Source organism: Dreissena polymorpha, chromosome 7, assembly GCF_020536995.1.
Source record: "Dreissena polymorpha isolate Duluth1 chromosome 7, UMN_Dpol_1.0, whole genome shotgun sequence".
NCBI classification, from domain to species: domain Eukaryota; kingdom Metazoa; phylum Mollusca; class Bivalvia; order Myida; family Dreissenidae; genus Dreissena; species Dreissena polymorpha.
In genome coordinates this window covers 30,081,913-30,097,219 of record NC_068361.1, presented here as the reverse complement: position 1 = coordinate 30,097,219, position 15,307 = coordinate 30,081,913, and the positions used below count along the sequence as shown (strand labels likewise).

Here is a 15,307-nt window from a genome sequence, read left to right as displayed (position 1 = left end):
CTTGCTCTGTGAAAAGGGGGTTTAATCCATGTGCGTAAAGTGTCGTCCCAGGTTAGCCTGCGCAGTCCGCACATGCTAATCAGGGACGACATTTTCCGTTTTTACATTTTTCGTTACAAGACATTTGGTTCTTATCAACACTCAAGTTTATGCGGAAAGTGTTGTACCAGATTAGCCTATGCGGACTGCATTAAGTACCATTTTCACAGAGCACGGCTCATTCAAATGTGATAATCCCCTTGACAAATTGAAACTTACAAAATGTAAAGTGTACTACACTTAATTTTTCTTCATTAAAGATTGCCAATGTTTCACTTGAAGTGTTGATCTGGTTTATGAGTCGGTGTATACAATATGGGCCGCTTACGAGCAATAAATATGTAACAGCAACATGTACAACACACTTTGAATTGACATTGTTTTGATAAGAAACCGTTCTGTTGCAGATATGGATGGCATAATACAAGATCCTAATATTAACCCATGGCATCAATTATACCAGTACAACATCACTTTTAAGACGTCTCAATGCCGACCACTAAACTGTAAACTTTATTGTACATGGACAAAAATGCAGGTGGATTATTATGCAAAACACGTCGCCTTTTTCGAATTTTGATCACTTATTTCAGTATATATGTGTTTAATTCAAACCTATAATGTTAAGTACATCGAAAACATAAGGTTTAATAAATCTGTAATGAATCCATTTCCTTAGAAAGTATTGTTGTCTTAATAGTTAATATGTATATAGCATTTAAAAAATGTACGCAAATAAATAAATAAAGACAATGCAAGAAAAAGAATGCCCTTATCTACACTACTTCGAATAAGATTAAATATCAAATTAAATAAATTAAATAAACTACAACAAGTGACTTTAGGTCTTAATGCAAGGAAAGCATAATCAGTTTGATTAGATAGAAACAGTGCTTGTTTTTTTTTTATAATTCACAATAGTGAAATGTGTGAATAGAGAGGTAATGTGTAGGTTATCAAGATAATACGCGGAACATTGTCACATATGCTCAAGAAGTGGTGAAAATATTAGTGAACACTTCATTATGTCTGCCCGTATACTAATCCCTTAAAAGCACGCATGGTTGCACTCGTCATTTAAACTTGCGGGATAGACTTCTATTTACAAAGTTGCAGTTAACCACTTGAACAACAAGCGGACAAATCGGTGTGCCAAACGTTCCGCAACGCAGGCGCGTCAAATTTTACAATGATCTATACGTTGTATCGTGGGTTAAAAGATACCTTTAAAGTATAACAAACTTGCTCGGGCACTTCTATCATAAAGATCAAACAGAAGGTATTCTAGAATTTCATGTTCGTACTTTGAATACCAGTCTGTTTCTTATGTTGTTATCAACCTTGCCGCAATTCTATATGAGTTCATGAACAGTAAACCGAAGTTTTTCGAACCTAGAATGCCAGGTTGTTTTCGCTTATGTTTTAATCAGCATTGCTTTAGGAATCCATGTGGATTTGCGTTAAGCGTATGCAATCATTTCTTAAAGGGATCTTTTCACGCTTTGGTAAATTGACAAAATTGAAAAAAGTTGTTTCAGATTCGTAAGTTTTTGTTTTAGTTATGATATTTGTGAGGAAACAGTAATACTGAACATTAACCATGCTCTAGTATAGCCATTATATGCATCTTTTGACGATTTTAAAACCTAAAAATTATAAAGCGTTGCAACGCGAAACGATTGAATAATTTGGAGAGTTCTGTTTTTGTCGTTAATTTTTGTGAAACTACGAAGATTGCTTATATAAGGTATAAAATACGTCAAGAATGTGTACTCGGCGGAATAGCTCAGTAGGCTAAAGCGTTTTTACTTCAGGACTCTGGCAGGACTCCAGGGGTCACTGGTTCGAAACCTGCTCCGGGCAATGTTCTTTTCCTTTTTTTATTTTTTTTCTTGATTTTTTACTGGAGCTTTTAAGATCCAATGTTTACATTTATCAATATAAAGCATTTAATGAATAAGTTAAAAAAATGCCAAAATCTGTGAAAAGGCCCCTTTAATATACTAGTGCACTAAGATATGATATGTTTACTGTTTATACCACATGTTTGCTGTTTTCTTTTTCGTTGACCTCTAATAGATTTAATTTCCTAAACAAAATCGATTTAATTAAATTTTATGACTATAAACATTAGATCCAATATAGGTGTTTATTAGTTTACTCCGTTTATAATGTCAATGTTAACCATATCAATCTCTACAAAGTGTACGATATTGTAATGTGTATACATATCATGCTTAAGCTTTTGTTTTGATAGTGTAAACATGTGTCTGATTTTGATAATATTAAGCGGATGCATTGTTTAATATACAATTAAATGTAATACCTAGGTATGTACTGTATATATATATATATATATATATATATATATATATATATATATATATATATATATATATATATATATATATATATATATATAATGCTACAATATTAAATTAAATTCAGTGAAGACTATTTTAATGTTTCGATTTTGTATTAAAGCCTTAGTTACATTAGTAACAAAGACACCATGACAATGTGTTATGCATTTTAAACCACGTCGCAGTTTATTTCACGTCATCAAATACCGTCCGTCACTCACCCACACATGGTAATTATAGGTTATTCGTTGTTAGAACCACGGGCTTACTATAAGCCTTTGTTATGTGTATGTATTGTCAATGAACAATATTCAATATATGAATACTATACTTTATTAGGCAAATCGGCATAATCCATGCCTTTGGCCATTTACAAATACAATATAACAAAGCGATTGTCATTGTAAAACAATATGTTAAGTTTAAATTGCATGATATCAAAATATTCATGAACAAATACATATCGAAAGACAAACAAATACATGAATACCTCTGACAAATGCATATTAATACAGCTTAAGAAGCAATACAATCTAGGGTTTGGGAACGTCGTTTCATAGAAAAATATACAAATTTTGCCAGGCGTCTTAACACTCCTGTTTCAGTTGACGACATAAGCGCTTAATAAATTTATTCAGTGTATTAAAATCATTTGAGATATTATAATTTTGTCTTGAATCTTGATACAAGGGACAACAAAGTACAAAGTGGAATTCCGATTCAACTACATTTAGGTTACACAGTTTACGAAGTCTTCTTAATCTATTAACATTATTGAATCTACCTGTTTCGATCTCAAGCTGGTGGGAACATAGTCTCAGTTGTGTTAATGCGATTCTATAATTATCGTGGTCTACTGCATTTGGATATTTTTCATATTTTAAAACAGTTTTAAACTTGTTAAAATAGTATAAGTTGCTTTGTGAACTAACAATTTCGCACAAAGTATGTATATATTGATCACGGATTCTTTGTTCTAACATATGTGCATAGCTACAGTTATAATCGAACATTGGCCATAGGTATCCATATCCAATATTATCTAAAAAATAATTCATGGCCTTGCCCCAGGTATTTTTTTATATTTTACTAGTTAAAACTTACATCATGAACTATTTTGCTTGGGAGAGATTCAGAATTTATATTCTTACACAGCATTTTAGGCGAATTCACATCACCTCAGTAAAAATTAAAGGGCGAGGATGTCATATTTTATTTACGGTACGATTTTCGCATTTCGCCTAGATGACGGATTCAAATAAAGAGGACTCAAAATGCCTTAATTAAAATCGCAAATGACACAAAGTAGTTCTAAGCTCGACCTTTCATTACAGAGCACTTTCATTAAATTCGTACGAGTATTCTTCGACATCGGTGTTGGTGTTTCCTGAAATAAGTCTACATCGCCATAACTACTATACTTATTTAAATAACTCTTCACAAAAGACCTCGAGTCCATTCTATGATCCGCAAATTCCTAAAATTAAAAATTGAATGTAGCAGAATTGTTTCCATATTCATACTATGTGGAAATGTTCCTTTCAACCCAGCGGACGTGATTTTTGTTGTTATTCACCGACCGCACATCACACATGTAGCTCCACTTCCTTTTTCATTCCGTCTGCCCCTCATGCCTAATTAAAGCGCACATTAAACTCATTTACGAACGCCAACAACTATTTTCAAAATGCAATCAGTCGATATAGTTGTTTGGAAAACAGTACTTCTCAGTAGGGATACTATAAGTCCCCTCCCAGACCTGAACCTCGTGTATTGTATTGTGCGTTAATAAATCGTGCATTAAATTGGCTTAGCTTAGTTAACAGCAATGAGCATTTGTTTGACACTGTATGCAAACGACTGGGTGGGGGTAACGACGTAGCAATACTACCAACTGACCAACCATCTTTAAATTGAGATCCGATTTCAACGGTCACCTGTGGACAACGGTCACTTTGGTCATTTCCCTTGACTGACCGCTGAATCCAGGTATGACTGTATATATTTGTATACAACGCTACACAGTGCATTTCAGTTACAACACAGCTAATTGCCCCTTTACAAAAAAGAATCAAGATACATATTTGTATCGCAATAAGCAAGCAAACATCGTTACACACTTTATCATTTAACGCCATAAATAGAAGAATTTGTTTTCGGCGGCTAGTTTATTATGTTAAATACATATTAACGAGGAATACAAATACTGAATCAAAAATGGACGCCATACAGGACAAGCTACATGCAAGAGATAATCTACGTTATAAACATAATATCATTTTGCAGCATGCACATACTGGTAGATAAACTCTTCAATATTGTATGCTTGAAAACGTTGTACGTGATTAACTGGGTTATGGCAGATTTGTGTATACACTGTCTTTTGTCATTTAAAGGATGCATTAGTCCTGTTCAGTTGTTGTTGTTTATCTTCGGGGAGATAACTTATGTCTCATACGTCAAATTTCAACGCAACACTTTACTCGTGTGTGCTAAATTGTAAGCTAAATCTACACGACATTCAATGTTGACAATAAGTATAATATTTATAGCCGTAGACTCGTAAACTTATGCATGATGTCAGTTGTTTATTTGTCGCTGAATAAAAGAATCGTGATATTACAATTATGTTGTACAGGCTTTTTATCACGTAGGAATACTCAAAAACCTGAGTTTATTTAATTGATTTCATTGTTAAATGTGAAAGGCAATACTAACCATCCTTTTGCAAATTCAAAAGTACTTGTGCTAAGCAATTACCGAAATTATTATGAATACAGTAAGGGTATATCACCAATTCGTTTCGTTTTTAAATAATGATAGTACACATATTACAAATATATTTTGTATACCTATTTGAACGAAGCTGCTATAAAACATACTCTTTTATTATAATATCGCATTTCTTTTCCGCATATTTTAAGCCATGTATATATGTATGAGAATATTTCAATTTATAATTGCTTGTTGTTGTTCCTTGTTTGCAAGGCAGGAATATAGATGAACACTGTATACACGTTTTCGAGTGACTAGGGAAACAATTCTTTGTTCAATTTTAGTTGATCACATCACTCGCTGACTCTGCAATATAATTTTAACAAAGTTAGAGTCGAAACGATGTTTGTCTTTGTGTTCATTGAAATATGTACCTATGGTAATCGTTTGAAATTCGCTCAAGTTATCATTACGTCTACGTTGCACAAACTTATTATTACCAAATGTGCGTCGCACATGTTTCGTTGCGCCCATAAAACTTAACTTGAATGATACTGTTAAACAAAAAATATAGTAGAACTAGTTATTAATAGTGAAATAAAAAGCAATGCAATACTAATGCATGTAATACAATGTAACCACTAACCTGATTGCACCAGTCGAGTCACTTTACTTGCGGAATTGCTGTCCCCTTCTCCTACACACGTGTAGTCTCCAAAGTCTGTAGACAGTAATGCACCAACTTGGGAAGTTGCTGTTATATATTGAACCGGGAAATCGCCGTCTTTTTCAGCAGTTACCTATAGCACAATGAAACACCGTTATATATGTGTCTGTTAAACCGTCTGACCAGAATTCGATCCATATTACCCAGCGGCGTATTATGTTTAAAAAAACTGAAACCAGATTTGCAACTACTAGTCAACATTTGATTCATGTTATATAAAGCTTTTCGGGATTTGATGTTCGCGTCGTTTAAAGAACTGGTGAGAGAACAAGCATGTGTACAAGTTCATTCACCAAAACAGTTGTGTTGTTTTCTTTATTTTACAACGATCAATACAACAGCTGCATTTTTTATATTCACAAATCGAGCTTACTTTTCGCAATCAAATACCGAATAAAATGCTTGTTGATGTAAACAATTCATACATACTGGTTATTGCATTGGTGTGTGACAAGCAGAGAAAACGAACACCTTGTCTCTGGTCGATAACTTTGCATTGACTGATCTTTATTAAACGTCTGATGTGTATTTTGAAGTTTATTACGACCTTCCGAGACTGAGGCAACATTATGTCAGGAGCCGGATTGTGGCCTAACATTCTAACCAAATTTTGTTTACAAACCATTTTTTACATTAACGATGTCAGGATATTGATCAAATATAGCTGTAATTTAAAGCTTTTTAGTTTTAAATAAAATATTTTAAATTCAGCATTTTGCAGTTGGGGAAAACCGAAACACCCGAAGGAAACCCCACCTGTCCGCTATGGTGACCACTAAATAAACACACATGCTCCGTAAACGGGGATTTAACCCGGATTGCCTGGGTAAGAGATGCGTTTACCAATCAATGCGCTAATTTGACAGCACGCTGAGCTGTGGATAAAGATAGATTCTATATATACCTAGTTGTTGATTGTAGTTGTGGCTTATCGGTCATGATCAATGTTCCTGTTGTTTAAAATGGAAGGAAGTGGTTTACGCAAGCTAACAAGAGGGGGTAGCTTACACTGAAATCTAGTTTGATATTACAATTTGGACCCGTCTGGTTAAGGTCAAGGTCAAGGTCATTGTTGCTTAAAATAGACAAACCCGTTTCCGTTCAATCACTCGAGTCTGGATAGAGGTTTGCTCTGAAATCATGTGTGTAGGTATCTTACATGCACACCTCGTTTGTTATTTTAATTAATTCAAATAATGTAAACATGGTAGTGAGACATTATCATGTTTCTTATTAACACATTTCGTAGCGAAACATAATGTGAAGTATTTCTATAAATGAACAGTACATTAAATTTCCATCCGGAGATGATCGTCTTGCCCTGCGGATCCCGCCAGTATCCTTCTTTTATCGGCTGTCCCTCCACAGCACATACCAGGGAAACAACTGCGCCAACTTGTACTTTGATAACCTCTTCCATAACATCAACCTCCACGGGAACTGAAGAACATAATAACACAAACCATTGCATGGACTGATGACTCGTTAACCACAAGGCATTGCTTTATTTTCAGGCATGTACATTAAATCTGTGCTGACAGTTAAAGACAGTTAAATGCTATATCAACCGTTGAAAACTGAACACGCAGGAATATTATGCGTAAACAAAGTGTTGGAAAATACATAAATTCACTGAGGAAAACTTAATGTCTATAGACGTTTCGTGTTTCGTCCATTGCTATAATGTATATCTGTATTTTTCTATTTGTTATCAAATGTGCAAAAACAAAATAATATTATGCGTTTACCGCGAGCGGAAGCATCGTATACTTATCAGAACACAAGGTTTACCAAATGTGTAGCATACTAAAGTATTAAAGTATCATCACACTCAGCTTCTTTTTTCGAAATAAAATAATAACATCTACATTGAATTGGTAATTTGCTTCTTACATTAAGGATTTATTAAGCAGTTGTTTGTTGAGTTTGGCAATATAACCAACTCATTAAAGTATTAGAGAGAAAACCCTCTAAACCGGATCCTCTCTATACCGGAATCCTGGCTTAACCACACTTATTGTTCGGCCCATTTGTTTCCTCTATAAAATAATGCGTAAAATATCTCCTCAAGACCGGAATTCCTTCAATGCCGAGTACCGGTCATTCTTTGGCTCAAAATTGGGTCATTCCATACGTAATTATATCTGTGTAAACTGGTCAGAACCGATTCATTGCACCTCATACCTACAGTCAAAAACTTGTGAATAGCGGGTTTTATACGTGTGAAATAAATAAAGGTTGTCAAAAATTTTGCAAACAATTAAAATCGCAAAACAATTTAAAGAGACTTTGCCTGTGATGTACATATTGATCAAAAGAAGTGATAAAACTGATTATAATTACTTATAACAAACATAGGGTTCTTAAGTCGGTTGTTTATGTAGGAAACCGTGATAATCAATAAGCTTAATTTTGAAATCTTTATTACAATTGCTTATTTTATTTCATATAAATTGTGTTTTGCAGAGTTGTTGAAGCAGTTGCATTTTAATATTCATTTAGATTTTCAAAATGGGAATTAAGATAATTAAGACTAAACCAGTTCGAACCTCCTTCTTAGCGAAGGCGCGTGTAATTGTCTCTAAAAGACAAAATCAAACTGATCAAATAGTCAGAGACATTGTCTAAACCTTCACTCTAGGTGCTCTCAGAAAAATATGGGGTAGAAAAGTCGACTATCGGGGATATCGTGCGAAAAAAGTATTTTTATATTCTCCTTGGGAAAACAACTATTTTCCCAACAAAAGTCGGTTTAACAATGAATTGAAATTAAAAAAAAACTGTATGGGACTAGTTCAGTAGTGAAAGGTCTAAGTCATTGTCATGTTATATATAAATAAACAAAAACAATTTCCTGAAAGTTTTTTTCCGCATTAAGATTTAACAAACATATGCATAGGCTGTCAAGCTTATCATAAAGTTATAACATCTGCAATCGTTTTGCGATGAAGATAATTATGTGATCCTTATTGTAATATTGTAACATATTGTTCTATAGTAATTACTAACAGGTACAATTAAGTTCATCGATGTTTCATTTTGTGGTACTTGACGTACGTGTCGCAGTAAACTCCAGTTTATTTTCTAGCATTAAATATCGCTGCTACTCACAGTTTACTTGCAAGTCGATCGTGTAGTTGCGGCTGTTAACAAAGTTCTTGCCTTCGCAAATGTACGTGTCAGACGCGTAGCGCGACACAGACGGCAGCCGCAGTATTTCACCAGTTATGCCCGTGTCTGGAAAGACAAGTAAGGAGTAAACTTAAATGCAATTGCAATATATTGTCTTATATGTTTCGTAATAACACAATTTCTTACATTAAAAGATACATTGATATTTTGCTAAACCCGTATCTACCTGTCATGTTTTCAATTGTGATTAATGTGATTAATGTGATTAATATATCACCATACACACGGACTACAAATGGCTAGCGAAACCCGAATTATATCACTGGCAAAACAAAGATTGTGAAACACATCACTGAAATATGTGATATAATGCTCTTCATAATAGTAACTACGATTGGAATAGAGATTATATAAATATCTATCTATATCTATCTTATTTGTTTTAATAGGTCAACATGCATTTTATCTATTTTAAATGCATATTCGCACAATTCACTTACACTAGTATACGCAACTAGGTCGGAGCGTTAACAGTAGTGTAAGGTCTGTAAAGCCATACTCGTAAGTCAGTTCTTACCAACGGCGTTCTTTAAACCACGATACCAACGTACTGTGGGCGTAGGATTACCCCTGAAGTGGCAATAAAGTTCATGCGTGCTGCCTTCTGAGCACGTTTCCTGAGAGTCTGACGAATTATCTAGGTTAATCCTAGGCCCATCTTAAAACACACACCAACATTACCTTAATATAATTTACTTCACATGTGGATATAGTTAACTACGAATCAAGTAATAATAAATTATTGTATTGTAATATTCACCCCAACCCTATTTACAGCATGAACAAAAAACAATTATACTTTTGATTGAACATTTCACAATTCAAAATTTCAATAAATCGACAATATTGATGGTATTAACTTGCATTTTAATATGTTCATGTATGCTAAATAATCGAAAAAAGTGTTGTTGTTCTACTTATGTTTTCCCTTAGCAACTGTGTTATAGTATTGCAAGAACATGATTCGCTGCAATTGAACGGTCGTGTAAAGATACAATGTTAAAATGAAAGTTATTAGTAAATTTTGAAATGTTTAATGTACAATCAAAGAGAACAAATATAATATGATACGAAAACAATATCAAATAACGTATGATATATGATTGTTTGTTTGTTTGTTTACTATAGTGTGTTAACTATATATTTGTGTTATTTAATATAAATTGTGCATTATATAATATAGACAATACGTGTTTTCAAATGAGGTAAACGCATCTTTCGAAACATCAGCGCGTCCGCGTTTTGGTACCGTTTGTATAAGTGTGATATAAATACATTTACAATTTCTGTGAGGATTGTCAAACTACACCACAACACACCACATCAAATAACACCAAACCACATCACAACGCATTACATCACCTCATATCAAATCAAATCACATCGAATCGCTTTCCATTACAACACCTCATATCAAATCAAATCACATCACATAGCATCGCATCACATCAAATCACATCACAAATTACATCACACTACACTACCCATTTATCGATTAATTTCTTAGTAGCCAATGAAATTGTCATACCGACTATTTCCAAGGTGTAATTGGAGATTATCTTTCCAGTGTTTGTCTCACATGTATACACTCCTGCAAACCTGTTGTCAACCTTCTTAATAATCAAGGTCCAGTCGTGTTGAGTCGGCTTTTGGACCTCAATATTGTTCTGGAAAAGTAACCCCTAGGTTTATATCTCGATTAGATCGACTAAAAGCGGTCACACGATTTCGCTAGTTAATCGATTTTTGATCAACGAGTAATGACATAACATTTTAAACAACTGATGTAATGATTATTTGTCGCTAACATATATAACTGTAGACGACATGAAGTAACACAATAGAAATGTTATAATAACATAGTCTACTCAACTTATTTGTTGTGTTAAGTGCTTGTTTGTTTGTGTTGTTTTTTAATTTAATTCATACTGATGATGTTTGTTTTCTGCTAACAGAGATTGAAAATACGTACAAATGAATTAAATGTCATTGCCAGGTTAATGGTTGTAAGCTATATATATGGTTATGAATGAGTTTGACAACCCTAGATTAATCTCACTTACTTTATGCACGTCTATATTTAAGAATAGCTATGATGACTGCATTCATTTTAGAATTAGCACCGAGATAAATACATTGCCAAAAATTCGGACTAATTATATACAAAAAAACACGTATGACTTAAGACAAAATTCAAGCACGTAACCTATTCACATAGAGTTCAAAGGCAAAAGGTCAATATACTATATGGTTGTAAATCGTTGTTCCACTCGTAAGAAATCCCTCTTTCGCCGACTTCCATCGTATCTGAAATTCAGAAATCACTAAAAATACGCCATTATAGTCATTTTTGAGATATCAATGTAAGATGCACTGTTCTGAAATGGTATCTCCGGCCTGTTATCTTCTTGAATAGAATAATAACACAATCTGTATTTGACGCATACACTGTATTACCTATTACCCCGTGATTGTATGTGCAAGCATAGTAACGTATGTTTACGACACAAATATAGTACGATTAATATAAGTATACAGCTTTATCTCAACATATGATAAATAAGTGTGTGGCCGTCTTCTTGGGTTGCAATACATATTCCAAATGTACATAATAAACATTTAAATCTAATATTCCCTCTTTTCATTTGATCTGCTGCTGTTAATTTGTTTAATAAAATAAGTTGACACTAGTATAAAGTATGACAACGATTACACATAAAACAGTACTGAGAGGTTATAATCAGATAGACAGTTTCCACTATATACCGTTGTTGTCTTATCCACTTCTTGGAACACGCAAATCAATGAAGCGGACTCTCCCCGACGAATGTGCAGGTTGCTGGTAGGTACGACGGACATCATCATAACGATATGCACGTCTAAACGGTAGAGCATTTGCAAAGTCATTAATCCACACTATATCAGCGAAAAAAGATTGCTTATCTATATGAAGGTATTGTTAGCCAGTGAATATAAGTTTGTATCGAATATCAAAACACACAAGTCCAAGAATATAAAACCAAATATAAAACAAATATCAATTGGGTTATAGATTGAATTAAATTATCAAATATAATACATGTATTATATGTATATTATAATGAGTTTAGTTGTTGGTGTTTACAATTACATTGTTTTCGGGCAACACAGTCATATGAAAACAAATCCATTGGAATAAGTTTGATTTACACTATTTAATTGGCGGGTTCAGGGATTGGCAACCTTAAAATTTTACAAATGGAAAAGTGTCATGGATTTTAAATCGAAATTACAACTAATGATTATTCAATCAAACAAACTAACGGTCATGACTAAGAAAGGGAAAATCATTAATCGTTTATGTTTGATCCATATCAATTAATATAAATAAAATTAAACGAAGTTTGTACATTAAGAAATTGAATCGATAGCTGTCGAAAAAACATTTATAATAAATGTTTCGTTAAATATTTCTTTAAAATTATGCCCAGAGAATGGATAGAATGGAGCGCGCGAGATTGTTCTTGCGGATTCCTAAACCGACAAAGGCTAACTTTTCATTTCACGTTTTGCCTGACATTGTTATTTTATCACAGTAGTATACATAATATAATTCAGTAAATGAATACATTTTCTGACAATACAAAAGTTTCATATCGTTTTCTTTCCTCCAGATATCGTTGTGCAAACATGGTAACATGGAAAAACGAATGATATATATTAGAAAAACATTTTCATTTTATTTTAAGATTCGTAATTATTTGCAAAAAGCATTCACATATATATGTATAATATACTCACGCATGATGATTTGTATCCACGCCCTAAAGCACATTTCCTTTTATTTAACTAAAATCTGCATTTCACGCAAGACAATGTCATCAATGTATATTTTATAATCAGGCTATGAATATAGTCTACATACTTTGAAAGTTTACAAACTCTTAACAGAAGCGTTAACTTCCTGAACACTTGAGATGTTAAACTGATGATGTGCTATTGTAATGTATTGTTAAAAAGGCAAAACAAAAATTAAACTAAAACATGAGGAAAACGTTCTTAAAGCATGAAAGTACTTATGGAAAGCAAAGTTTGAGAATATTTTACACTTGACTGTGTACTTCGTGATTTATTATCAGCGTGACATTCCGATTGCTCTTACACTAGTTTAAATACCAAATTTTCCATCGACATATTCGCGGCATTGACAATAGCCGTATTCATGTTTATGTTTGTGATCTATGTATTTTCGTGTATTATTACATAGAAAATCGCCCATTTCCCTTAAATGAAGGACTAGCGAATGGACACACAAATGTAACCCTCGATTATATACATTGAACATGGATGCTGTTACTTGTGTATATATTAATTAAGATTTTAGCCTATCATCTGGCATATTTGTCGTTCGCTGCTCTCAATGGTTATAAGTTGAGGGCTCAATGCGAAGCAAAGTTTTAAAACACAAAGTAAATCGGAATGAGTGGAGGTAAGGTTTTTTTGTGGACTGAAATTGTTATGAAATCACGTCTTAGAAATACAAATCTATAATAGTATATTAATGTTACGTGCTATGCTTTATAAAAATTAACGCAAATTTGGGGTCGTTTACTAACTTGTCTAACAGCATTTGGAGTTCTATATAATAATATATGATTTATATTTCACCGATATCTTATAGTATATATGCGCGCAATTTTCAAAAACGCATTTCAAATTTAAATGTTAAAATAATAATAAACAATAGCTTTACCAGATGAAAATTGGAAATTAAATACTTCAACAGCCGAAAAAACAGGAGTTCTTATAATTTTTGTCAAATTCTGATTACGATGCTCACATTTCTAAAACTGTAGGGTATGACACTAATAAAACGATTTCCACGCGAAAAGCTTACGTGGCTTGATCAATTAGTGTACACAAACTATTTTGATAAATGAATCTACTAAATTATGTATAAATAACGCATGTTCACTTAAGAGAATACCAAAAAGTATCTCGGTGATACTACCTACGTTCGAGACTAAAATGGTTTATCTATTTCGTTATCATATGTACGATATATTATGTTATCTTAAGTTGTTACACTTGAGAACGCAATGACTAAACAAATGATTGCCTCTGTATCAAGTGTTTTCGACATAATTGCATGCCACAAATAGCGGAAGAGTTCCTAGTGTTTTTCAAATAACTCCATGTTTTGGTGAATTGTTTACATAAACATTTCAAGTTTTACAATTAAGTTTCAAACGCTTCTCAGAGTTGTCCGTTCAATCTTTAACATAAAATGTTTAGCTTAAAAATACATTAACAACTATACAATGTTTTTTATCGACCCACTTATATAGTTGTGGTTGACGTGGACAATGTCGCAATGTCGCATTGCTTTCTGCAAAACAAACTGTTTAGGTTGTGCATGTAGAAATCAATAATGTAGGCTATTCATACTATTTTCTATTTAATAGTTTATTGTATATTTCTTAAAGCCAAGTAAATCATTTTTCTATTGTTGATAAAGGTAAATTTGTAATAAATTTAATAATTGGTGCATACCATTTTCATTTCAGATATATATTTAAGAACGCGGGAGATATAGCGTAAACTTGTTTAGGTTTTTTTTAATATGACGTCACTGGATCCCAAGACAAGCAAAATATCGTATTACGTCACCATTTAATAAAATTAAGTAGTAATGACTCATGTAGGTCATCCGATGCAGATATTTTAGGTTAAAAGAATTTCCAGATTTTAATCTATATTTCTTTCTGTAAAAGATAACAATCGTTAAGGCGACATAAATAGCTGTATATCTGCCCAGCCTTCCAAAGGAGACGGTGAATAAGAGACCCCCATTAATGACAACCATATGTGAACAGTCTTTTTTGACAGACAAGAATGGTTCAAACGTGCATTGTTTCTAACACATATCTGCTAATGTATACTTTGAGCTTCTTTAGACTGGCCACTATTGTCGAAAAGAAAAACACCACTTGCAATAATTGTAGGTTTATTTTCTGTTAAATCAAAGATGCTTTTGTTTCAAAAACATTACTATACAGACTCCATATCTTTGGAATTTCTGCACATCCTTGCATCGATTATGCTTCTCACGTGTTTCATACGCTGTGTAAGTAATTTACTTCATGTGGAACATATCATCATGGAAACATGCGTCTTTCTACCGATTTATTCTCATACATACGATGACGAATGCTAAGACGTTGACGTTTTTCGATTGTGATGTTGTCCACAAATGTTGTACAATTAATGTTTTTATCAATGACCGTTATGA

General features: G+C 33.1%; 1 protein-coding gene across 2 annotated transcripts in view; it reads right to left on the bottom strand.

Annotated features, from left to right (window-relative positions):
* Nucleotides 1-2,717: 2,717 nt before the first annotated feature.
* The window catches only part of LOC127838454 (hemicentin-1-like), a 55,835-nt gene continuing 43,245 nt past the window's right edge, over nt 2,718-15,307 (bottom strand). Inside the window, exons 1-9 of one of the 2 annotated variants that reach the window (XM_052366242.1) lie at nt 12,817-12,992; nt 11,803-11,915; nt 11,281-11,343; nt 10,565-10,703; nt 9,554-9,694; nt 8,956-9,081; nt 7,133-7,284; nt 5,764-5,917; nt 2,718-5,483 (exon numbers count right to left, since the gene is read on the bottom strand). In XM_052366242.1, coding sequence (XP_052222202.1) covers nt 5,458-5,483; nt 5,764-5,917; nt 7,133-7,284; nt 8,956-9,081; nt 9,554-9,694; nt 10,565-10,703; nt 11,281-11,343; nt 11,803-11,915; nt 12,817-12,850 — 948 coding nt within the window. In that variant the 5' untranslated portion in view covers nt 12,851-12,992 and the 3' untranslated portion in view covers nt 2,718-5,457. Of the gene's footprint in view, nt 5,484-5,763; nt 5,918-7,132; nt 7,285-8,955; nt 9,082-9,553; nt 9,695-10,564; nt 10,704-11,280; nt 11,344-11,802; nt 11,916-12,816; nt 12,993-15,307 lie in introns of those variants that run through there. The other variant, XM_052366243.1, reaches the window with a different exon arrangement.